Raw genomic sequence first — 25146 nt, 5'->3', positions numbered from 1 at the left:
TGGTTCTTTAATTATACTTGTTGATTATACTCATCGATACGGTCATGAAGTGGACAACTTGCAACACAGAAGATGTCGAGTAAATTGTTCACCAGGAAGTCCGTATTTCACAATAATGCAATCGTTTGCTAGTGTAATATTTTAACTTTAATGCTTCCATTAACGACAATTAACATAATTTCATTTTTATTTCCAGACTGGAGAAACATTCAATGAACCGTTGCGAATAAATTATGAATTTTGATTTGGATTATTTTAATTATTTTGATGTATATACTTGGTTATTACGTGCACCTTAAACTTGTATAAAATATAATTTATTCAAAAATTATTTTTTTCAGTAATACAAATACCGGTATTAAAATATTCTTTGCATAATGGTCGCAACCTACTATTTTTTTGAAAAATAGTGTATAAAAAGTATGACAATTATGCAGTGAAATACGGTATTAGACTGAGACTATCACAATCTATGGGTTTATCTTGCAACAGTGTCAACTCACCTCCACCACATTCGTTTTCCGCTGCTTTCTTCTCAGTATTTGACATCTGCACACTGCCACAGCTACGGGACTACTGTCAGCCGATTACCTACATCAAACTTGGATGACGTCATTGACTCTAGATTCTACAACCCTGCACTCTTCATGGATGTTCTCGGCATTTCTAATGCTGTGTGTTATGTATGACTTTCCATGTACCTCCCCTCTCCAACCGGCCTATATAAGCAGCTCTCTTTGCCTGCTATGTTGAGGCATTCTTCAGCAGTTGGAAAGGGAGGGCAAAAACTTTGTGTTACGCTGATGTAAATTTTCACACCAGTATGGGAGTTTATTCTTTGACCATGAGATATCGCAAACTCTGCATGACATTGTTCTTGAGTCGTCTTACTCTATTATGTATCCATAAGGGAGCAGCTGATTGTCTAATTCCTTTGTTTGGAATGTTGTTCAAATTTATGTGAAAAATAAACTTTCTATGTATCAATACTCTCGAAAACTTCTGGTACTTCAAAATTTGTTTACATTCTTGTACTGTGTAGTAGTCTTATCTTGAACTTTATGTTCATCCTGTTGGGTTAAATGCATCTGTTTTTTTTCTCCTATTCTATAGTTTTTCCTATCCTCGCTAAAGCTTTTTTCATTTTGTACCGTTGGTTGGGAACATCTGTACTGTTTAATGAATGTAACTGTTATTCAGATGAAATCCAAATTGTCGCTATCACCGATCTTTATAATATTTCCTTCATGATTTGTTGTGAAAAGTGTTCTAATCTTTCTATATTTTGGTGCTGTACTATTCCTAACTTGTTGTGTCTTGTGTTTCAATACATCTATTTTGTTCATCTGAAGTTGCCAATTCTTGTTCATCCCCTAATGTCCTTGTGTTTTCTTGACTGTTTGTGCATTGCTATTCTTATCTTCCCTTTGTACCATCCACGGTATACCTCTCGTTGCCCAGCATTTGAAAATCTTGCTTCCATGATCCCCTTCTATCTTTTGTAAATAATTATAATAACCTACCCACTGCATTGGTGGTAGAACTAAAATCCTACCATTTCAATTTATTGTACAGGTAAAGATGATAGTAGAGGGCAGGCCCATATTTAAAATGTATGACGCCCCTGTGCATCATTCATTTTACGCTACAATTTCATAATTATTTCATGGAACTTACAGCTTTCATTTGAAAGTAATGCTGAAGTCTATTAGTAATACCTGTCAACTGGTGTTTTTTTGCTAGGGGCTTTACGTCGCACCGACACAGAGAGGTCTTATGGCGACGATGGGATAGGAAAGGCCTAGGAGTTGGAAGGAAGCGGCCGTGGCCTTAATTAAGGTACAGCCCCAGCATTTGCCTGGTGTGAAAATGGGAAACCATTGAAAACCATCTTCAGAGCTGCCGATAGTGGGATTCGAACCTGCTATCTCCCGGATGCAAGCTCACAGCCGCGCGCCTCTACGCGCACGGCCAACTCGCCCGGTGTGTCAACTGGTGTAAAAACAAACATGCAATTTTGACATGAAAGGGAAGAACATGTTTTCATGATAAATGCCTAAATAACATAGCTGACAGTAGTTAAGAAATAAAGGCTGAAGTAAATGATTCATTTAATTTTAATACTAGGTACTGAAATTATGTAAGAATGTAGTACTTTTCAAGAAATGGCAGTGTGCATCACTGATTTCAGAGCTTAGTTTATATACTCTCGCATCTGCTTCAATTTAAGAAAGGCTGATCCCATGTAAATTTATAGTGAAAATGTTATTAACCTACTGGAGCTTTGTATATTTTCATGATACATATACTGTTAGGTTAGGTGATGCTGTTTGAGTAAGAATACTGAAAACATTTGCCACAGAAATTAAACATGTGCATTAAAGTACTATCAGAATTACAAAAATAACTTAAGAGTACGCTGTAGTATGGGAATCTGTGAGAACATGTTTTGAACTTATTGTCATTTCATACTGATTTGAATGCATTTTTTCCTCTTTTTTTTTTTCCAACTTTTACAAAAAATCAGTTATAACTAGAACCTTTGCTATGTTTCTTCCCAATTTCTGTGTTACACTCCTGTGTATTTCATTTATGACTGTGATGAAGAACATGGAGGACAGTATGTTTCAATGCCAAAGTCCAAAGTCCTGTTTCCACATCAGATCATTTTATTCCTCTTATCTCGATTTTTATACCACTAAAACATTCTTTTTGTACAATCATTTATACTTTTGCTCTGCCTGCTTGGTTCTTCCTCAACGCATCCCAAACCAACTGCCTTGGTAGAACATAATAAGCCTTTTTGATATCTACAAATGTCAGCAAATCTCTCCACAATTTCATAAAATCATCTTTCATCTCTCATCTTACCTTTGTAAATAACATTTAGAATTGTAACTCGAAGTTGGCTCAATGCCATAAAATAACAGCCAGAGAACATCTTGAGGCAAACACATTTCACAATCTCATTTTACATCATATAATATTTCCAGATCACATCTGAAATTGCAATCCCTGACCAGGGTCAGACTCTTGAACACTGATCAATCAACCTAATATGGGAAGTCTTCTACTGACAGAATCCACCGGTTTGGACAGCTATATAATCTGCCAAACAAAGACACAATTCTGATACGGTGGGGTGTCAGGAGATTGTGGCGAGTCGCAGCACCCAGAGACATAATGATCAATCGTGCAGATTAATCAAACTAAGAATGTACTTAAGTTCAATAAACCAGGAAAGTTTTTGTATTTGGTAACATTAAATATCAATTCATTGATGAAGGTTGGTAAGTTGAAACATCTAACAGATATTTTGAATCAACATAAAATTGTGATCACAGCTCTTCAAGAATTACGTAATACTGATCAGAACGCAAATGAATCAGGAGGGTATCGTCTCTATAAAGGACCTCCATGTGAAGGAGTCATAAATAATGTTCCTGAATTTCGAGTTGGTTTCTTGGTACACAATACAATTCTAGACTCCAGTATTGATTTTTTCTAAAATTCAGTAAGAGTAGCATTATTAACAATGAAAGTGGTAAACAAGATCTATACATTGATAAATGTTCATGCTCCAACAAATGAAAAGAACAGAACTGACAAAGAGGGAACAGATCAATTATGGGATGAACTTGACCAATTAGTAAGGAATATACCTGATACTAACATTAAAATTAATCTTGCAAATTTTAATGCAAAGATTGGATGTGAGAGAAAATTTAGTGTTGTGGTGGGACGATAGCCAGCACATAAATTAACAAACAAGAATGGCGAACGGTTAATTGAATTTTGTATTAACCATGGACTAATTTTAGAAACAACAAGCTTTGAAAGAACACTGCATACATTAATGACTTGAGAAAACTCCAAATGTTAAATTGGGAGAATCCCAGATCGATCATGTGGCCATGGATCGTAAATTTCATACAGAAATTTATAATGTTAAGGTTCTGCATTGTGTCATTGTTGATTCTGATCATTACATCTCCAAGATTAAATTTAAATTAACTCCTGAAAGGAAAAATAAACTGCATAACCTTAATAAGAAAAGATTGTATGATCCTTGTTCAGTCATTAATAATCGTACATTCTTTGAGAGATCCGCAACACTTTTAAGTGATAGCTTGGGAACCGCTATTAACAAAAAGTAAAAGCCATAGCAGAGGAAGTTGCTCCCATTAAAAAACAAAACAAACATGGTTGGTGGAATGATGAATGTGATACAGCAATACTACGCCGGCATAAAGGCTGGTTGAATGATCAATAACAAAAAACAGAAAGCTCTAGAGAAGAACTAATCAATGCTAGATGATTAATGGCTAAAGAAATCAGGAGAGTTAAAAGAAATTATCAGAAGGAAACATTAAAATCTATTGATGAAGCTTTCAATCAAAACAAAACAGACTACTATAGGACATTTAAACAATACCAAAAAGATTTTACTCCCCCTACTCTCCTGATGAAAGATAAGAACAGAAAGGTGGCCCATAATGATTATGACAATGCAATAATTTTGGCTGAATACTTTGAAACATTACTAAACAGTGATGAACCTGAAAATTATTTTAAATTTGATCTATTTCCCAGAAATAAAACACCTTTGGAGAAGGTCATACCACCGATTTACAATTAAGTAAGTACAGCTATTGATTGACTGAAAAATTTTAAAGCAGCAGGAGAAAATCAATTAGTAGCGGAACTCGAAGAATGAGAATATACAGGCTATTCAGAATCTACATGAGCATCTCATTGACATTTGGAATACAGAAAAATTGCCTGAAGAATGGAATGTTGCAATTATACCCCCAATCCACAAAAAGAGGCGATGTATCAAATCCTAGCAACTATCGGGGAATTTCTTTGCTAGATATCACCTATAAAATTTTCTCTAAGATCCTCTATTCCAGAATCCATGACCAGCTTGATAGTGAATTGGGTGAATATCAGGGTGGTTTTCATCCACGACGAGGATGTCCGGATCAAATTATCAGTCTCAAATGGATCACAAAACATCAACGCATTAGGAGCAAATATTTAGTGATCACTTTTGTTTATTTTCAAAAGGCTTATTATACTATCCATCGTGAATCATTACTACATATCCTTACTGAATTTGGTCTACATCAGAAACTTGTTAACCTTATTGCGGTCACTCTGAGAAACACAAACTCTAAAGTTAGGTTCAGAAATGAAATCCCGGAGCCATTTGAAATTCATACTGGTCTTCGACAGGGAGATGGATTATCCCCATTGACATTTAATTGTGTGCTGGGAAAAATTATGCATGAATGGTGTAAGGTATGTCCTCTGACTGTGAAGATTGGAAGATATATTTGACTAAATTGTCTTGCATTTGCTGACAATCTGGCACTATTAGCAAATAGTATAGAAGAAGCAAAATTTCAATTAGAGGAACTAGGAAGATTAGCAGCAAAGGTTGGGTTGAAAATATCTTTTGAGAAAACGGAAATGATTCCATCCTTTAAAGTTAACACTCCACATATTATATTAAATAATACTGTACTCAGAAAATAAAAGTTGGAAATAAATTTAAATTTACAGCTTTTCTCTTGGACGCAAGATCTACAGTTCGTTTTACTTCCTTCTGTGGACTGGAGGCATAGCCTGAACTAGTAAATTTGCTAGATGACCGCGGTGTTTCTTCATTGGATAGATGGGAATCAGACTCGGGGCTCAAAACCGGATCCGTGACACATCTTGTTCCTGGCAATGGTGTGCTACCTTCTCTTTCAGATAATGCAGAGGAGGTGCCGCTGCTTCCACTATCACTTTCACTGTCACTATTTCTCTCCAGACACGACTCCGAGACCATGCTGGCACCCATGGGATGGTTTTCAATTAATTCGATCATGTCAACGCACCTTCCTTTCTTCCGAAGTTATTTCATGGGAAGAGGAGAAACCCTTTTCACAGAAATAATGTAAAGCATAGTCTAGAACATTGGCCGGATTCATGAACGTTCTTTCAAAGGAACATGTGTCACCTTGTTAACACAGAAAACTTAAGGTAACCCGGTCGCTTCAGCTGGTCACCAGGGATGTCCACGTCAAGCTATATGCTAATGCGTGCAATTCTATTAGACATTTCTGTATCGATTTCTGGACCTTACAGATCGAAATGGCAGTTGAATTTTTGTACAATGCTTTCTTATGGACCCCTCATCCTCTCCACCAAATTTCATTATCAATTTCGATATGACAGTATGGACAGTTCCCTTGTCAGACAGTAGAGGCGGTGGCCTTCTGACACCATAGTGGCAGGTTCAATTCTGACTCAGTCCGATGGTATTTGAAGGTGCCAAAACACATCAGCCTCGTGTCGGTAGATTTACTGGCACGGAAAAGAATGCCTGTAGGACAAAATTCCGGCACCTCAGCGTCTCTGAAAACCGAAAAAGTATTTAGTGGGACATAAAGCCAATAACACTGTTATTAAATAATCCATTACCGCCAACAAGTAATTGCGTTATCGAAGTAAAGCATCTGACTGTCTTTAAAAAAATACAATTTTATTTACGTCGCACCGATACAGATAGGTCTTATGGCGATGGTGGGATAGGAAAGAGCTAAGAGTAGGAAGAAGCAGGACTGCCGAGAGTGGAGTTAAAACTCACTATCTCCTGAGTGCGAGCTGACAGCCACGTGAAACAAACTGCACAGCCACTCGCTCGGCGACTTTTTTCTTTAGTATGATTGCCGCTTAATATTCTCAGAATAACCACAGAAACCAGAAAGGCGACCGCAAAAGGGGGAAGCATGGAAGAATTTACGAAAATGCTTAAGGAATAAATGAGTTTGTGTCAAATAGTAACTGGTGTACATATCACATTCACAGGAATTTATCAGTTGGAGGATTAATGCCTTGCTTTATTTGCTCCCTTGGTTATCATGATAAAGAAAATCCTATAAATACTGTACCTTAAGGGAACTGTATAACCTACACTTTACAAAAAAATTGTGGTTAGCTACTTACACTTCATGATATGACAAGGTAAGATAAAAATCATCACTTGTATCGATTCTTACCAAGGACTGAGAACGAGAACAGGGAGGCTTCCATGTTCCACAGGTTAGTTCACAGTAGTTCACGAGAATGAGAATGGGGAATCTTGAAGTAAACTTAACCTAACATTTCACAACGAGCTGGAAGTTGAGTGTATATTACAGTTCCGTGAAGTGTGGAACTTGAAACAAAGTGATAACTTCTCATTTTTTTTTTTTTTTTTTAATATTTCTTCCTGTAAGGTTAGTTTAGGTGTAGTTGAATTGTGAACCGGACTTTTAGTTTAGGTTAAATAAAAAATAACACAGTTGTTCTTCACAAGTTGTCACTGATTCCAAAATGGTGGACATTCGATGTGGCGATATGAATCAGAACGAATCAAAGGAGGAGGAGCAAAGAACGAGTTGCGGTTGCCATCTCTCTATTCACAAAGGAGTCGAATCATTTCATACACTGAATCATGATTCAATCATTCAGTGCAATGATTCCTTCATTATGAATCACTCGTTCATAGTCTCCCCATCTCAAGCTGATAAGATTCACAGAGGCCATGAACTACTAAAGGCATGTAAGTCTCCAATTTTAACAGTTCTTTTTCCTTCTTCCCTTCCTCTACTCATCAACATTTTCTTGCTCTTCTCCACAATTATATTTAAATCCCATTGTTCAATCTTTCCATTCATTATATTCAGCTCCCATCCTTCCCCCACATCGCATAATCATGAAAAACAATACATTCATTTTTGCATCTCTGTAAACTTCTCTTGGTGCCTTCGTGGCGTCATCCATCACCGTTATCACGAGTAAAGGTGCTTCCTTGTTTTAGTCCACTTTCAATTCCAAATCATTGTTTCACCCACTTCTATCTTCATACAGATGCAACAATTACAATGTGATGCTTTTACCACTGTCATTAATTCCTTTCATAAATTTCTGCATGTCAAGCTTTTGCAAAGTCATTTAAAGTTATCACCATATCCAGTCCATACTCCTAATTTTTTCCCCTCTGTTTCAGAATGAAATGGGTTCCACTCTTGATGATGATCATCATCATCAATGTCGCCCAGGTGTGGTTAACAAGCCTCCTCCACTCCTTTCTGTCCTTCCACTTTTCCTGTTCCATTACTTCCGCCAAATCCAATCCAGCTTCTTCTCAGTCTTCCAACCGGTATCTTTCCCTTAATTTCTCTTCCCAATTCCCTTCTTGCTACCCGTTCCTTTCCCATTCTTTTTACATGTCCAAACCATCTCAGTCTTGCTTTCTGTATGTTCTGTACTAACAGTTCTATATCTAGCTCTTCTCTAATTTTAATATTTTTAACTCTTTATAGGTCTTTGGGATATTATCTTCCCACCTCGTATATAGATAATGGTTTTAGGGAGATTATCTTCCCAGCTGTTTCAGAGCATGCAGTTCCACTTGCTAGTGTAAGAGGACTGCACAGTTTCATTTCAAAATTAACAACCTGATCGCTACTGCGACCTAGATCACTAGGTGGGAAGTTATATCCCAGTGGTTCCTAGTGCGCGTACAGTGGCAGTCACTTTGTGTTCAGCTGCAGTGAAACGGTGTTTGTAGGAAGAAGGTGTGGGATACTCAAGACAGAAGATTTCTAAAGGTTAAATTATACTTCAGAGATGCAGTTTATCATGTTTTATTCAAGGAAGAAATTTATTTGTGCCAAGAATATAATAATAATCCATCCGTTGCGTCATTCAGAATAGCAATAATAGCAAACGTATTTACATATTTTTCAAACTTACTACAATTCATTATTCTAAAACTGTTTTAACTTTCCCCTTATGACGACAAAGATGTTATAGTCATTTGCACTTAGTCAGTACTTGGGTTTTATGTAAAATTTAGGCCTAATTTTGGTTCAACTGTATTTGTACTACTTAGTTTTCTAATAAGTAGTTTCAAATCATAAACTTAGGTAAAATATGTTTCCTCTAATAGTAGCTTGGTAATAATAATAATAATAATAATAATAATAATAATAATAATAATAATAATAATAATAATAATCAGAAGAAGAAGAATTTTAATACAGTATTATATCGGAACTAATTGTAGGCTCATACTATCACTATGAATGCGGAAGCAAAGATTGAAGTCTGGCTGGATGAAATATCGGAAGAACAAGCTGTGGACTTGGAGGAAGGCAGAGACTCGGATGTGGAAAACCATGCCCAGTACTCTGGTAAGGAAAACCAATGGTCAACCCACACAACCTATTATGTTTGGAATTCCTATACATAGTGTTTTATAGGTTCATGTTATCTTTTATTGCCAGGTCAAGAAGTCAAGAAGGTGGTGGCTCAAGATTTGTATTACTTCCTGGACAGTATGATTGTCAATTCATATATAGTGTACAAAGCGGAAATGAAAGAGAAGACAAATGGTACACCACAGCTGAAGTTTAGGTCACAACTAGTAAATGAACTGATACAGTCATTTTCAAGCAAGAAACGCCCTGGCTATTCTCCAGCGAATGGGCATGAAAGGAAGAGAAACAGGTCTGATGGACAAGCAACAATCGAAAATACGGTGAGATTATCAGATATCGGCAGCCATTTACCTGAGCTAATAAAAACATATAGTCGCTTTGCACAGTGTAGTATCGAGCAGAAAGAGAAACACAGTAACATTAAATGTAATGTTGAATTATGTAAATCATGCTTTGAACCATTTAACAAATCAAAGACAGTGTTTTCAAATTTTTCTACAACCAAAGTAAATTAGGTTTGAGAGATTTAATTATCATTTTTTATTCCATAGGCCAAGTAGTATGTCATGTTATTGTATTATATTGATGTCAATAAAGTATTTAATATGCAATGAGCGCATTATCATAAATATTTTAAGTGGGAAATTATCCCATTGCCCACACACAAACATTAACTATCTGGAACGGTCAGTGGGATAATAATTTCCCACCCCATATTTTATGAAATAAGGTGTAAATCCATAAACTAGTTGTACATCCCCAGTCATACATATATTTCATGTACAAATTAACAATAAAATATATTTCTTTAATATCCCCAGTCTTTTGCCCTATAAAGGATTAATTGTGTCTCTTCTTGTCTTTTTAACCGATGTTCTTAAAAATTTAATTTCTACTGCTTGGATCTTACTATCTTGTCTCTTATTAGTTACCAGCGTTTCCAGTCCATATGTTACAACTGGTATGAAATACTGTTTACATAATGTTAATTTCGTTCTCTTGGGTACTTTTGTCGTCCCATAAAAGTTCTCTGACTTGATAAAATGTTGTACCTTTACTTAGTCTGTTATTAATTTCAGGGTTGATTTCATTACTTCCATTAACAATTCTACCCAGACATGTAAACTGTTCTACATCCTCTAACAATTCTCCATCTATGTTCACTAGGCTTCTCTTTTTCTCTTTTCCACAGTGCATGACTACAGTTTTCTTTTTTACTTATTACCATTCCCAACTCCTTCAGATTTTCATTCCAAATGTCCAGTCTCCTTTGTACTTCCTTTTCTCTCTTTCCCCACATCACCACATCAGCAGCAAATACCAAAACATTCACAGCATCACTACTGATACTCTGTTTTACATGTTTTATGCTTTCATCCATCAATATAATAATAATGGCGACAGTGCACTTCCTTGCTTGAGACCTTTTTCTGTATAAAATGTTTCAGTCACCACTTCCCACTTGTACACTGCTTTTACTCTCATGATACATTTTTATCTTGTTAATTAATGATTTTGGTACATTCCTTTTCAGTACGCATTCCCATGCATGTTTTCTCTTAACTGCATCATAAGCGTTTTCCAAATCCAAAAATACAAATATGATTTCCTTGTTCCTTTCCAGATGTTTTTCCATTATCGTTCGCACTGTAAATATCAAGTCTACTGTTGATCTGTTCGGTCTAAAGCCATATTGTTCTTCCACTAACTGTGTTTCTATTACATCCCTCAGTCTTTTGTCTATGACATTCTCCATTATTTTTAGCCCATGTGATAATAGGGTTATACCTCTGTAATTTTCACATTTCTTCCTATTTCCTTTTTTGAACAGTGGTTCAATGCTTCCTTGTTGCCAATCTTCAGGTATCCTTTCATCGTTCCATATAGCATTGAGGGCTCTGTATAGCCACTGTTGTCCAATGCTTCCTGCTGCCTTAATCATATCAGCATTGAATTAGTCTTTCCCACTTACTTTACCTTTGGTCATTGCTTTCACTGCCCTTTCAAGTTCCAACCACGTTATCGGGTTCTCATCTTTTTCTCCATCTATTTCCATTTTCTTATCTCCTTCCTCCGAGCAGTCATCCTCATTATAAAGTTTTTCAAAATTGCCATCACCTACTGAAGACCCTCTTCGTCATGGACTATGGATCCATCTTCCCTCTCTAATGCCTTGATTTTTTCTTGATTTATTCTTTTCGATTTTATTACTCTGTATAATAGTTTCTGATTTCCTCGACTATCATGCTCAATTTTGTTGGTAAACTCTCCCCCAACATTTCTCCTTTTCTTCCTTGATATTTCTCTTTACTTGTAGTTTCAATCCTTTGTATTCCACATGTAAACTTTCTATCTTATTCTCATCCCTCTGATACGTTTTTTGCTTTTCCTTATCCATTTCTTTCTTCACCTTGTTCCTTTCTTTTATTTCTTGTTTTTATTTTGTCTGTCCACCACTGTGTCTCCTTTCCCTTAACCTTTGCTTTTGTCCACTTCTGAATCCAAACTGCTGTTACTCTTGTAACAGTCTTTTCTCCTCCTCTCTCATTCTTGTTTCCAATATCCCTCGCATTATTTTGACAATGTGCAAGATGATGGTGATTCCTCGGTAGTTACTACACATCATCTTATATCCATTCTTGTAAAGAGGATAATTTGAATAAAAGTTTATTCCCCTTGAAATTACTGCTCCAATCAATACAAAAAGTAATCTTAATTTGAATTTTCGAAGCTTAAATTTGGATAATTCACGTCAAAATTTTATCGCAAGTTACTATTGCAACAGCTCCACGAATTGAAGCCTTCAAATACAGCAGAAGTCTGCTATAACGAGTACGGCATATAACGAGAACCGCATGGGACAACAGTTTTTGCCTGTCCCTTCAAAATTCCCATAATAAACTGTGTATTATCCTTCGGTTACAGCAAAAGCCCTATCACTGACACATCAGTTATTACGAGCAATTAAGCATGTGAGATTTTTCTGTTACCAATATTTATGCACCCCAGCGATTATGTTGCATGCGATCAATCATCTTCGGTATCGTTTCCTCGCTATTTCCACTAGAGAGCTCTCTTGTCGACATTCGAAGGCGATGTCGAATAGTAATACCTGTCGACTGCTGTTGCGTAAAGAAAATTCTAAATGAAAGAAAACATGTTTTCGTAATAAATACAAAACGTGGTCGATAGCATTTGTCAATACCAATATAAATGGTCCATTATTGGACATTATAAATTTTCCAGATAACTCATTCCTGGTCGCCAGCGTTTTGTCCCCGTGTACTAAGTTGGGCTCATCAGTTGGTACTTAGCACACCCATCAAGACGCATGGTTAGTGCATACAATGGAGGCCACTGCGTAGGCTACTTGGAGCCACCGGCAGTGCCAATGCACTATGAGAGACTGTCTCATTACCAAAAATTGACGGCTGCTTGGCCATCAGATGATATAGACCTTGATTCCCATAGGGAACCTGAAATATTTTTACCGAATGAGTAAATTTTAAATTCAGGACAAATATTTCAGGTTCTCTACAGGAATCAAGATCTATATCAGCATTTGTCAGCTCATTAGAAATAAAGGCTAAGTAAACGATTGCTTAATTTTAATACTATACACCGAAATTAAGTACGTGATACACCTCAAGAAATGGAAGAGTGCATCACTGTTTACAGAGGTTAGCTTATACTTCGAGTCTGGTTAAATTTTGGAAAGGCTATTCCCACATAAATTTATAAAGAGACGGTTATCATTTCTCTGCTGCGCTTGAAATATGTTTCCATCATACAATAGTACAGTTAAGTTAGGTTACGTGATGCTGTTTGAATAAGAAAAATGAAACGTTTGCCACAAAATGCGATCGAACATCTTCGGTATCGTTTTCTCGCTATGTACACTTCCAAGCTCTCTCGTCGGCATTCAAAGGCGGCATCGGAGTTGATTAGTAATACCCGTCGACTGCTGTTCTTTAAAGAAAATTCGAAATGGAAGAGGATAACATATTTTCGTAATAAATGCATAAATAACGTGACCGATAGCAGTTAACTCTTTAGAAATGAAATCTGAAGTAAACGATCACTCAATTTTAATGTTATATGCTGAAATTCTCTGCAAATAACCTTACTCCTTGTGGGTAGGGTTAACTTCTAATAAGTAACCAGGGGAACCTGACCCCTACAGAGCGCGTTCCCAGGTGGCGGATAGGGGGCCCCTACAGTATGTAGGGCTGGTTGAAATAACCAATACAACCCGCGGACCAACAGGTAGCCCAATTCCTGGGGGTTTTAAAATACTGGGACACCCTCTCTCCAGGAGTCATAAATATGGAGGGCCCTTGCCCTGGGTTAAGGGTGAAGACCTCAACGGCATATACGGCGGAGAAGATGGACTTCGGTACGGTGTAGATGACGGAAGAGGCAACCCATCCTTCTGGGGTGTACAGATGGAACCTACTGCCTTGTAGGACGAGGAAGGCATCCTCAAAGGCTAAGGGAGTAAACCCTGAAAGAAAATCCTCTTATGCGTTAGGCCTAGCAAGTCAGCAGGAGAGTATTGAGTACAGTTGCTTTCAATAAGAAAAAGAGCCTCGGAAAGAATATTATAGACCGGACTGACACGTCCTCTGAGACAATTGTAAAGTATGATGACCGTAAGGCTGATGATATACAATGTTCTGAAAGGAAACCCCAAATAAAAAAGAGACCCAAATACCAAATTGGAACTATGAACATTCTATCATTAACTGGAAAGTTAGAAGAACTCCTAGACATGATGGATAGAAGAAAAATATCAATATTGGGATTAAGTGAGACCAAATGGAAAGGAATTGGAAGTAAGACACTTCGTGGAGGTTATAAATTATACTGGAGTGGACAGGAGAAGGTAGCGAAAAATGGTGTTGGATTCTTAATTAATGAAAGGACTGATACTACAGCTGAAGTTATCTGCAAAGGTGATAGAATCATTAAAATGTTCATGAAACTGGAGAACACTAAGTACACCATCATACAAGTGTATGCCCCACAGACAGGCTGCAGTGAGGAAGACAAAGAGAAATTTTGGCAAGACCTGGAAGATACAGTTAATGTTATTATTATTATTGGAGATCTAAATGCGCAAGTTGGGGTAGACAGACTTGGGTACAAGAACATCATTGGTCCACATGGATTTGGACAAAGGAACCCAGAAGGAGAACAACTATTAGATCTGTGCAGAAGAAATGATCTTATAATCAAAAATACATTCTTCAAAAAAAGAGACAGTCACAGAATAACAAGGTACAGTTGGGATGGCCAGTATAGAACATTGATTGACTACGTAATCACAAATAAAGATGGTGGCAGGTACATCACAGATGTAAGGGTCATCCCTAGTGAAAGCATGGACAGTGACCACAGATTGTTGGTAGTAGACTTCAAACATAAGGCAAAAGAAACGCAGAAACTTATTACGAAAAAACCAAGGGTTAAAACTTGGAAGTTGCAAGAAGTCCAAATAAAGGAAGAATACAAACTAAGGATTCAACAGAGTTTGCCGAAGTGTGAAGTAACCAGCGTTAATGAAGAATGGAAGGCCTTCAAAGACACCTTTGTGGGAGAAGCCAAAAACCGATGTGGAGTTACAAGTTCTATCAAAAGAAAAAAGTAGACACCATGGTGGAATGATAGAGTGAAAATAGCAGTGAAAGAAAGAAACCAAATAAAGAAGGCACTGGACAAGGAAAAACAAAAACAGGTACAAGAACGAAAAGAACAAGAAATACAAAGACTTCAAGGAGTATACAGGAACAAGAAACTTGCTGTAAAGAACATTGTAAGGGAAGAAAAAGAGAAGAAATGGAATGAGTTTGCAGACAAACTGCAAGAGGACAGTAGAGGAAATATGAAATTGCTATACAGAGTAGTGAAAAACAAGCGAAGGGATCAAGAGACCATACAAGCAATAGAACGTGATGATGGAACTCTGGCAGAAGAGGGAGAAATTAAACAAGAACTCAAGATCTATTTCGAAAAGCTGCTGAATGGAGATACAGAAAACATAACAACTGATAGAGGAGAACCAAGTCGAAGAACCACAACTGAACCACCAATTACATGGCTTGAGGTTGAAAATGCGCTCAAGAGCATGAAGAAAGGAAAAGCAGTGGGCATAAATGAACTAAGTGCAGATATGCTGAAAGCAGCAGGAATTCCAGGAATCCAATGGCTCTACACACTGCTCAACAAGATATGGGAGGAAAATACTATTCCTGAGGACTGGAAGATGGGCATCATTGTACCTCTGTTCAAGAAAGGAAGCCGACGAAAATGTACTAATTACCGTGGTATCACACTACTGTCTCATGTTATGAAAATATTGGAAAAAATAATAGAAACCAGAATCAGAGATATTGTTGAACCAATTTTGGAAGAAGAGGAGTATGGTTTCAGACAAGGAAGGTCAACTACAGACCTTATATTTGCAATTAGGATGCTAATGGAAAAATACTGGGAGAAGAACAAGCCTTTATTTCTAATATTTCTGGACATTGAGAAAGCATACGATAGTGTACCAAGGGAAAGAATTTGGCAATGCATGAAAGAACTTCAAGTGCGAGACAGCCTCGTAGACAAAGTGAAAATGTTGTATAGTGGGAACAGAAGCTGTGTTCAAGTAGGATGTGGTTTGTTGGACTGGTTTGAAACAAAGAGAGGATTGCAGCAGGGCAGCTCATTTTCACCACTTCTATTTATTATTGTAATGGATGTAGTAATGAAATCAATTAAAAGGAAAGAACATGGAGATATCAAAGCCTTCACATTTGCAGATGATGTTGCAATCTGGAGTGACTCAGAAGAGGAATTGGGAGAGAGAATACAAAGCTGGAATGAGGAGTTTAAGAAATATGGTTTAAACATCAGCAAGACCAAGACGGTGGTGATGAAAGTGTATGGGGAAGGAGCAGAACCAACAGTCATGTTAAATGAAGCTCAACTGGACAGCGTGCCGGTTTTCAAATACTTAGGTAGCATTATATCAAATGACAACCTAGCAAAACATGAGGTGAACAATCGAATTAATAAGGCAACACAATTTTACCACCAGGTAAGACACCTGCTGTGGGATGAGCAAATACCCATGAAAACAAAAATGACATTGTACAAGTCCTATTATACACCAATTCTTACGTACAGTCTCGAAACCATAACACTGACCAATAGAGATAATTCCAAACTTCAGGCAGCTGAAATGAAATTCCTACGCGCTATGATCCAGAAAACCAGGAAAGACAAGATTAGGAATGAGAAAATTAGAGAAGAAGTAGGAATAGATGATTCTCTCCTCAATAAGATTCAGATATCAAAACTGAAGTGGTTTGGTCACATGAAGAGGATGCCAATAAACAGAATTGCAAGGAAGGAATTTGACGGAAAGGTAGAAGGAAGACGACCAGTGGAAAGGCCACGAAGGAAATGGATAGATTTAGTTAAGAGCGATGTACTGCTGAGAGGTCATGATTGGGACAAGTTGGTGGAGGAAGAATGGTACAAGGACAGGATGAGATGGAGGAGGCTCATATACCACACCCGGGAAACTGGAGATGGTTTAGGATGATGATGATGATGATGATGATGATGCTGAAATTAAGCAAGAATGTGACACACCTCAAGATATGGCAGATTAGGTCACTGATTTCAGAGGATAGGTTATATTTTCTTGAGTCTTGTTAAATTTCGGAAAGGCTATTCCCACCCTATCTCCCCTAACTGTTTAAATGAAAATATTTGTATAAACTTTATAATTTCATATAATTCTCTAATGAGCAGCGTCAATTATTCTTCGGACCACCACTGCTGGACTCTGCTAAAATACCCAGCGATTTTACGCATTGGTGTCGACTACTGTGTCTTTAAATATTGTTTAACTGTAACTTTCCCATTGTAATGTATCTTAATGTTTACAATTTAATTACTAATCAGGTACCCGATTTATGTCTTGAGGAGATACTATGACTGATGATGCCCTTAATGAAGGGCGAAACATGTCTCAAATGGATTTAATAATAAATTCCTAAGTGTTTAAAAATTTATAATGTATTGAATAGGTGACACTTAACCCTTTAGCATCATACACAAGGCTATTCCCATGTAAATTTTCAGCAAGGAGGTTATTGTTTCTCTACATGGCTTGAAAAATGTTTTCATGATACATATACGGTTAGGTTAGGTGACGCCGTTTGATGAAGAAAACAAACTCTGCGACAGACGCCTCTGGAGTGATACTATGATTTTTTCAGAATGAAATTAAACATACACTTTCACGTAGTACCAGATTTTGAAAAATAACAAACAAATAAGATGCAGTGTGAACATCGTCCAAGAAAACGAAAGTTTTGAACAAATTGAACAACTGCATTTACAGTATTCACACACAATTTAGTACATATGACAGTACACTAATTTCATTGCTCACTTAAAAAAATTTAGTGATGTTTGGGCTTGTTAAATTTTACATGATAGATAAAATCCTCAGTTTCATTTAAGATTGTTAAGGTACGGTAGAATGCATAATACTGTAGTCATTATTCATTACAATGAATTATTAACTTTTTGGTTAATTCAAATTTTGGATAATTTGATTCTTTTTCTGATTTCCCTTGGAGTTTGAATTAAAAACAGTCCACTGTATATTGGTACTGTAACTCCCTTTTGCCAGTCTTCAGAAATGTGTTTCTCCATATACTCTACAGTAATCTGTACATCCACTGTATTCTCACAGGACCTGCAGTCTTGACCATTTCTACTGAAACTTTATCTATCCCCATAGCTTTCCCAATCCTTACTTTTTTAACTGCCCAGACCACCTGTCCCAATGTAATGTCTGGTTCTTTTCCTATTCCTTCCTCATCTGCTCCTGTTGTTTGGGTAACTACTCAGTGTGATCTCTCGCATACAGTGGTTCACAGAAATGTCTTTTTTCCATCAGTTTGAATGAGATAATAATATTGTTAAAATCAGCCTCTTAGAATAGAAATAAGCGTAATGACTGAAGCCTTAGATTTTTATATCGACGGTGCACAAGCAATACCTCGTATCCCACAATGCTCTTCCAATCCATTATCCTCCTTAAGACTTAGTCACGCCTTTCAGCCACACGTGGATATGTACTCCAACAGAACAATGTTTGTTGTGTTCATTTTCCTGTGCCAATGCGTAAAGGAAAATGAACAGAAAGAGAGAGAGAGAAAATAGGTAACTCACGCTAAATCACTTCCACTCACAGAAACAATGAATCTGTGAAAAGTTCTTGTTGAAACAGAAGGATATTACACAGTTTAATAAAGGAATTTTCGAGGGACATTTAAAAAAAAAATTGGTGATAACGGGGTTCTCGTTAAATGCCATACTTGCTGTAACGGACTTCAACTGTAATATGAATTGTAAAACTATGGAGTATTACTTCCAATAAATAAGGTTTTATGAACTTGAAGCAACTTCCTACAATTTCAAGGAAAGCAGGAATGTGTACTTTCAAGAACACAGACAGAGTGATCTCGTAAGCCTGCTTTCATCCAAGGATATTTTTCTCTTTCTTTTAAATATGGAAAACACATAATAAAGCAGCTCTGATATCATAGCAATGAAGATGTTCACAAACCCACCTGTAGGATAAGGTCGTCGAGGATCTCCTTGCTGCCATGTCAGAGGTGCACAAACAGCATTAGATGCACTGATCCGATGAGCAAACTTGATCAAGTCTTCAGATGTAACAGGGCGCTTATTTGCTCTGGCAATGGACTGAAGTTTTTGTTTAGCTTGGAATATGGCTGTGGCCTACAGAACAAAAAGGTATTCCTTTCAATTTCTGTACATTCGAATTAGCATATCCTTTCGAGTTTTGCTACATTTCAGGAGCTAATGAATTATTTCAATGCTATGCTAGGGAAGAGAGAATAGAGGTACAGAAAGGAAATAAGCATAAGGGGATGTTAATGGAAGCTAACACCACTGCAAAATGTGTATAACACTTCTAAGCTAGTTTCTGATCAACCATTACAAATGTATTCTTTAGAGGAAAGGCAAATTTTTAAAAAAGACATATTTACTTTTCTCTTCATCTTATAGAGCTTTTAATAATGACTTAATGCTGACATCATGACCTTGATTACATGTGATGAATCAGAACTACAGTACTAGTAAGTGAAGATTCTCCTGTGATGATGTCGGTCTGATCAGCTAGAGCCATTAGGTATATTATACCAGGGTGTCTACCGAGTTCCATTTTCAAAATTCCAGTATATTTCCAGTATATTCAGTATAACTATAAACAACATTCCAGTACCTAATGCTATGAATTTTTTTTTAAGTTCTTCAGGAAGAATTACACACTTGATGATTTCAGGTTTGTAATTTTTTGCTAACAAATGCATATTTTGTTTTTAGTAAATTCATTTAGCCTTGATTTTTTACTACAAACAATCTTAACATTTGTTACAAGGCCTCCCTACTCCCATCACAGCCCCCCACTCCACCTATTGCTTTTAAATTTATACAACTCTTGCTTTGGAAAAAAAATTACAATCCAATGAATACAAAATTGTTTGTAAGACTATTAAAATAATTACAAGCCAAAAAGTTGACAAATTGCCAGTTTTATATAAATGAAAAAATCGTATTTATAGCTTTATACTATATAACTGTTCGTTTTCAATTTACAATGCTGTTTTACACACACACAAACACACACAGAGAATATACTTGAAAGGTCTTATTTCTAACATCACTGCTTATAAATGACAATGCACTTTTAGCTGTTTGGATCACTTCATTAACACTTACACCCAATAACACAGCCACAGAAAGAGTATAACATAACATACACTGCGAAAGTAAGCTGTTCTTGAATAGATTCTGTACCAGGCTTATTCTAAATAAAAACTAACTTGTCACAAAAGTCACAAGAAAGACATATATATTAAATCAATCACTTTTATATATATATATACAGTAGTTTTTATGCTTTGTAATATATGTAATGTACAAAAAGTTGTGTGCTTTGCTATATAGTTTATGCATTTTATAACATTTGTGAATTATTATCATATGTATTTAATTATCAATTCATAATGACTACAGCTTATACTCAAAAGATAAACAAACACACACTTACGACTAATTTTTTCAGTCTTTTCACCTCTTTCTCCAGTTGAGTCTCTTCCTTAACACTCTGCATTATACATCGTTTCTTCAATTCTATATGTTTTATTTCTTCTGCAACTAACTTTCTTTTGGCTGTAATGTTATCTGTACTCTTTTTATACTTTTCTAAGGCTTTATTTCTCATTGTTGATACATTTGTATCACATTTTTGGCTGCCGGGATCATTTTCAAAATACTGACAGCTAATACTCCACCAGCTGCAGATACTGCATCATACACCAGACGCTGTGCAATCAAGCTATTTTCATGAAGATTCTCTACTAGGCATTCTTTGCTTACTGAAAAACCTCCTTCTACAGTAGTGCTGCCGTGAAACAAAACAAGCACTTTTTGTGTCAAGTAGATCAGTTCTTTTGAAACATTGTGTTAAAATAGGCGGTTCTAAGAAAACTGTCCAATCGATCAGTTTTGGGATTCAACTTCTTGAGATACTTCACTACTTCTTCTTTGATGAGAAATCTAAGTAGTCTCATTTTGCAATATCAGCTTCCATAGGAGATAACTGTTTTGTCTCAACAAGAACTTCTAATGCAGCAGTTACGCTGCAGGTCCTAACAGACGAATTGGTCATAATTGCAGGATTGAAGCAGCTGGCATCTCTAACACACTTGAAAGCAAGAGGGCTTTTGACAAAAATCTTCATACAAATATCAACCAGAAATTTTCTGCAGTTTCCAAAGAAATGAAGAACTTTCATATCTTTTATTCCCTTACCTTTTAAAGCTGCTAAGGCTGAAAATCCAATGTCAACAGCATGGAAGGGCTTATGGGCAAAAGAAGATCATTACTCTGATACTTAGTGATACTATTCCATTCCAGGGAAACAGAACCCATGAATCGCAACTGTGCTGGGAGCAGATAATTTCCTACAAAACTTTTTATAATTCCAAAGTTTTCTGATGCAGGTGGTTTCCCTCGAAAGCATCAACATACTTTTTAATTATGTGGCAGCATTTCCACAGCTCTTTCAATAACTTTTGAGTTTTTGACCCATCTGATAGAGCAGAACTTCAGAGGGAAGAGATATGATCCTGTCATGCATTTACTGCGCGTCTACTTGGAAAGAAGTATGTAATACAGAGAGCGCAAAAATCTGTGAATGTTCCATTCAGATTTGTTGTGTGCCGTTTTGTATGCACCATGAATAGTATGAAAGGAGCAGGTACCAAAATCCAACAGCTCCAGATATGAAGGTGAATTACCTAAGTACTTCTTTAGATCTTTCAAAAACTTCGAGTTTACATTCCATTGATACCTGCAGCATCTTTTTTGCAACCAAACCAGTGTCTTTCAAGTTTTGCAAAAAAAACCATCATCAGAAAGTCCTCAGCATTAGCTTAGACCTAAAAATGCAGATAACATATTTTGTTTCAACAGAGTTTCATGCCAAAATCCAACAGCCATATCCATTTGACCCTTCTGAGCGACAGAATTTAAACTTTTAAATTTAAGAATTTCATTTTTAAGTCCATATTGAACTGAGAATAATACATAAGTAAAATCAAAAATCCATCTTTTCAATACTAATATTAAACTAAATGTTATAACATTTACTTGGAACTAGTTTCGACGCTGGTGAGCGTCATCTTCAGCCAAATGTGAGAACAGGCAATCGTAAATATACATATCATTAAATCAATGCACATATAAACACTCCTAATATGGGCCCCTAAAAGTATCTGGAGAATAAAACCTCAATCACAATTTCAAAATCTTAACACACTTAACACAATTAATTATCACTCAAGTCAGAACTTTGAAAGTCTAAAGAGACGACTGTTCACAGTTTGTTTTTCAAGAATAATTTTAATATTTATAAAGAAACTTTTTATATGTTTCATCATTTCTGCTTCTGATTAATTGTGACAAGACCTTTTATTTAAATTGAGAATCTTCCTACTCTAAGTCGAACTCAGGACTTGCAAGATTCCATCTGGAGTAAAATAATTAACTGCTGTTCTAATTGCAACTGTTATATTTACAGAGAAACTCTATATGTGGTTCGATCTTTGTATAACATTTCATTTATGACAAGACTTTTTATTTATTTGAGAATCTTACAGTTCTAGGTCGAACTCAATACTTTCCAAGTGTGAAAATGGGAAACCACCAAAACCAGTCTTCAGGACTACCGACAGTGGTCACAAAGTACCCCTCCCCCTCCCCAGAGCTAGGCTGCATTTTGAATAATGGCTTGGTACTGCTCAAGTTAATGTCGCACTAACAAGTCAGATGTTGTTTGGGGACGCAAGGATGGGAAAGGGCTACAAATGGGAAGGTAGCGACTCTGGCCTTAAGGTACAGCCCCAGCATTTGCCTGGTATTAAAATGGTAAACCATGGACAAACATCTTCAGGGCTGCTGACCGTCGGATTTAAACCCACCCTCTCATGAATGCAAGCTTAAAGCTATACGACCATAACCACATGGACAACTCGCTCAGATTTAGGAAGAATTTTGACAGAAACTAAATTAGAAAATAACTTACCTATGTAATAGAGCAGTTAATTTTTATTTACAGATTATTTACAAGTTTTTATAAAACAGACCACTATCTGATCTGAAGCAAACTAAGTATCTCTGGCCTAGGATAGAGAAAGTGAAATCTCTCTGCAAATGAATAAGGGTAGAAAATCTCCAGGATGAGGAAATTAGAAGTACACAGACAGCATTAGTGCGAAGTTTCGAACAGTGGACAGAAAGCAGGTTCAGGATACAGAAAGAGAATGGGTGGCATACAGCGATGCTGTAATGGAAAAAGCAAGGGAATGCCTAGGAACAACTTTGTGTAAAGATGGGAAAAAGCAAACATCTTGGTAGAACGAAGAAGTGAGAGCAGCTTGTAAACGTAAAAAGAAGGCTTATCAGAAATGGCTCCAAACAAGGACCAATGCAGACAAGGAATTGTAAGTAAATGAAAGAATCAGAGCGAAACAAATAGATGTTGAATACAAAAAGATGTCTTGGGAAAATTTTGGTAATAATCTGGAAAGGCTAGGTCAAGCAGCAGGGAAACCTTTCTGGACAGTAATAAAGAATTTTAGGATGGGAGGGGAAAAAGGAAATGAACAGTGTTTTGAGTAATTCAGGTGAACTCATAATAGATCCCAGGGAATCACAGGACAGGTGGAGGGAATATTTTGAAAATCTTCTCAGCGTAAAAGGAAATCTTCCTGGTGGTGTCGTGAACAACTAAGCTCATGGGGAGGAGGAAAACTATGTTGATGAAATTACAGAAAGTGGAAAGGATGGTAAATAAACTCCATTGTCAAAAAGCAGCAGGAATACATGAAATTAGACCTGAAATGGTGAGGTATAGTGGGAAGGCAGGGATGAAATGGCTTCATTAGAGTAGTAGTAAGTAAGTAAGTAGATTAGCAAGGAGTGTTGGTAAGGTATTTTCAGATTGGACAAAAGCAGTAATTGCACCTTCGGGAGATAGTAGGTTCGAACCCCACTGTCGGCAGCCCTGAAAATTGTTTTCCGTGGTTTCCCATTTTCACACCAGGGAAATGCTGGGGCTGTACCTTAATTAAGGCCATGGCCGCTTCCTTCCCACTCCTAGCCCTTTCCTGTCCCATCGTCGCCATAAGACCTATCTGTGTCGGTGCGACGTAAAGCAACTAAAGATAAAAATTTCATTGTTCCGTATTGAAAAGTATCACAGTTAAATTGAAATAATACATATGGTACTTCAACCTATTCAGTACAAGTAAATAAGAGATGTAGAGATTACATTCTTATTTAATTAAAAGTGGAAATGGTACCGGTTTCGACCCCAGTCTGGGTCATCATCAGCCGATTATAACTCGAAAAACAATGCCTCTTCAACTGATATTGTGTGGACTTGACCGTTAACTTCTTTCTTACTTATGCATTGTTTTTAGAGTTTTAATCGGCTGATGGTGACCCAGACTGGGGTCGAAACCGGTACCATTTCCACTTTTAATTAAATAAGAATGTAATCTCTACATCTCTTATTTACTTGTATTGAATAGGTTGAACTACCACATTTATTATTTCAATTTAACTGTAAAGCAACTAGCAAAAAAAAAAAGATGGGAAAATGCTGAAATTTGAAGAACTCCTTCTACCATCAATTCTCACTGCAGCCCAATTGTCAACATAAATGCCTGTGATTGATTTTAATATTCGACCCTTAATTCCATAGTCCCCCAGTATGGCGAACACCTTTTCCTTCGGTACCCTGTCCTATGCTTTCTCTAGATTTATAAAACATAAACAACTGTCTGTTCCTCTCGTAACATTTTTCAGTTACCAGGTGCATACTGAAAATCTGATCCTGACCGCTCCTCTGTGGTCTGAAACCACACTGGTTTTCATCCAACTTTCTCTCAACCACTGATCGCACCCTCCCTTCCAAGATGCCAGTGAATACTTTGCCTGGTATACTAATCCACATAACCACATTTCAGTAGAATTGTAGTGAAGATAAGGTATAATATATTAGATAGTATCTTGCCAGTTATATTCGTGTTTTTCTTCGTGTACGGAAATTCTTTCGATACTTAAGCATTTAACCAAACGCAGTGTAGTGTAGTGTAGATACATTGTAGTATAGATACAGTACATTTAGATAGTGCCGTATCCTGCCTGCTCTATTCGTGTGTATCTATTAGACCGTAATACTAATAATAATTTGTCTGAGCATTTAGCTTCGTTG

The 25146-nt window shown here is 36.7% G+C and overlaps 1 protein-coding gene across 1 annotated transcript in view; it reads right to left on the bottom strand.

Annotated features, from left to right (window-relative positions):
• Positions 1 to 25146, bottom strand: part of MED4 (mediator complex subunit 4) — an 82853-nt gene that overhangs the window by 46509 nt on the left and 11198 nt on the right. The window contains exon 3 of the mRNA XM_067154214.2: positions 18905 to 19076. Within this exon, the coding sequence (XP_067010315.1) occupies positions 18905 to 19076 (172 nt within the window). The remainder of the gene's footprint in view (positions 1 to 18904; positions 19077 to 25146) is intronic.

Source organism: Anabrus simplex, chromosome 1 (assembly GCF_040414725.1).
Source record: "Anabrus simplex isolate iqAnaSimp1 chromosome 1, ASM4041472v1, whole genome shotgun sequence".
Classification (NCBI taxonomy): Eukaryota; Metazoa; Arthropoda; class Insecta; order Orthoptera; family Tettigoniidae; genus Anabrus; species Anabrus simplex.
Note: the sequence above shows the minus strand (reverse complement) of the source record. Positions and strands in the feature narration are given on the sequence as shown.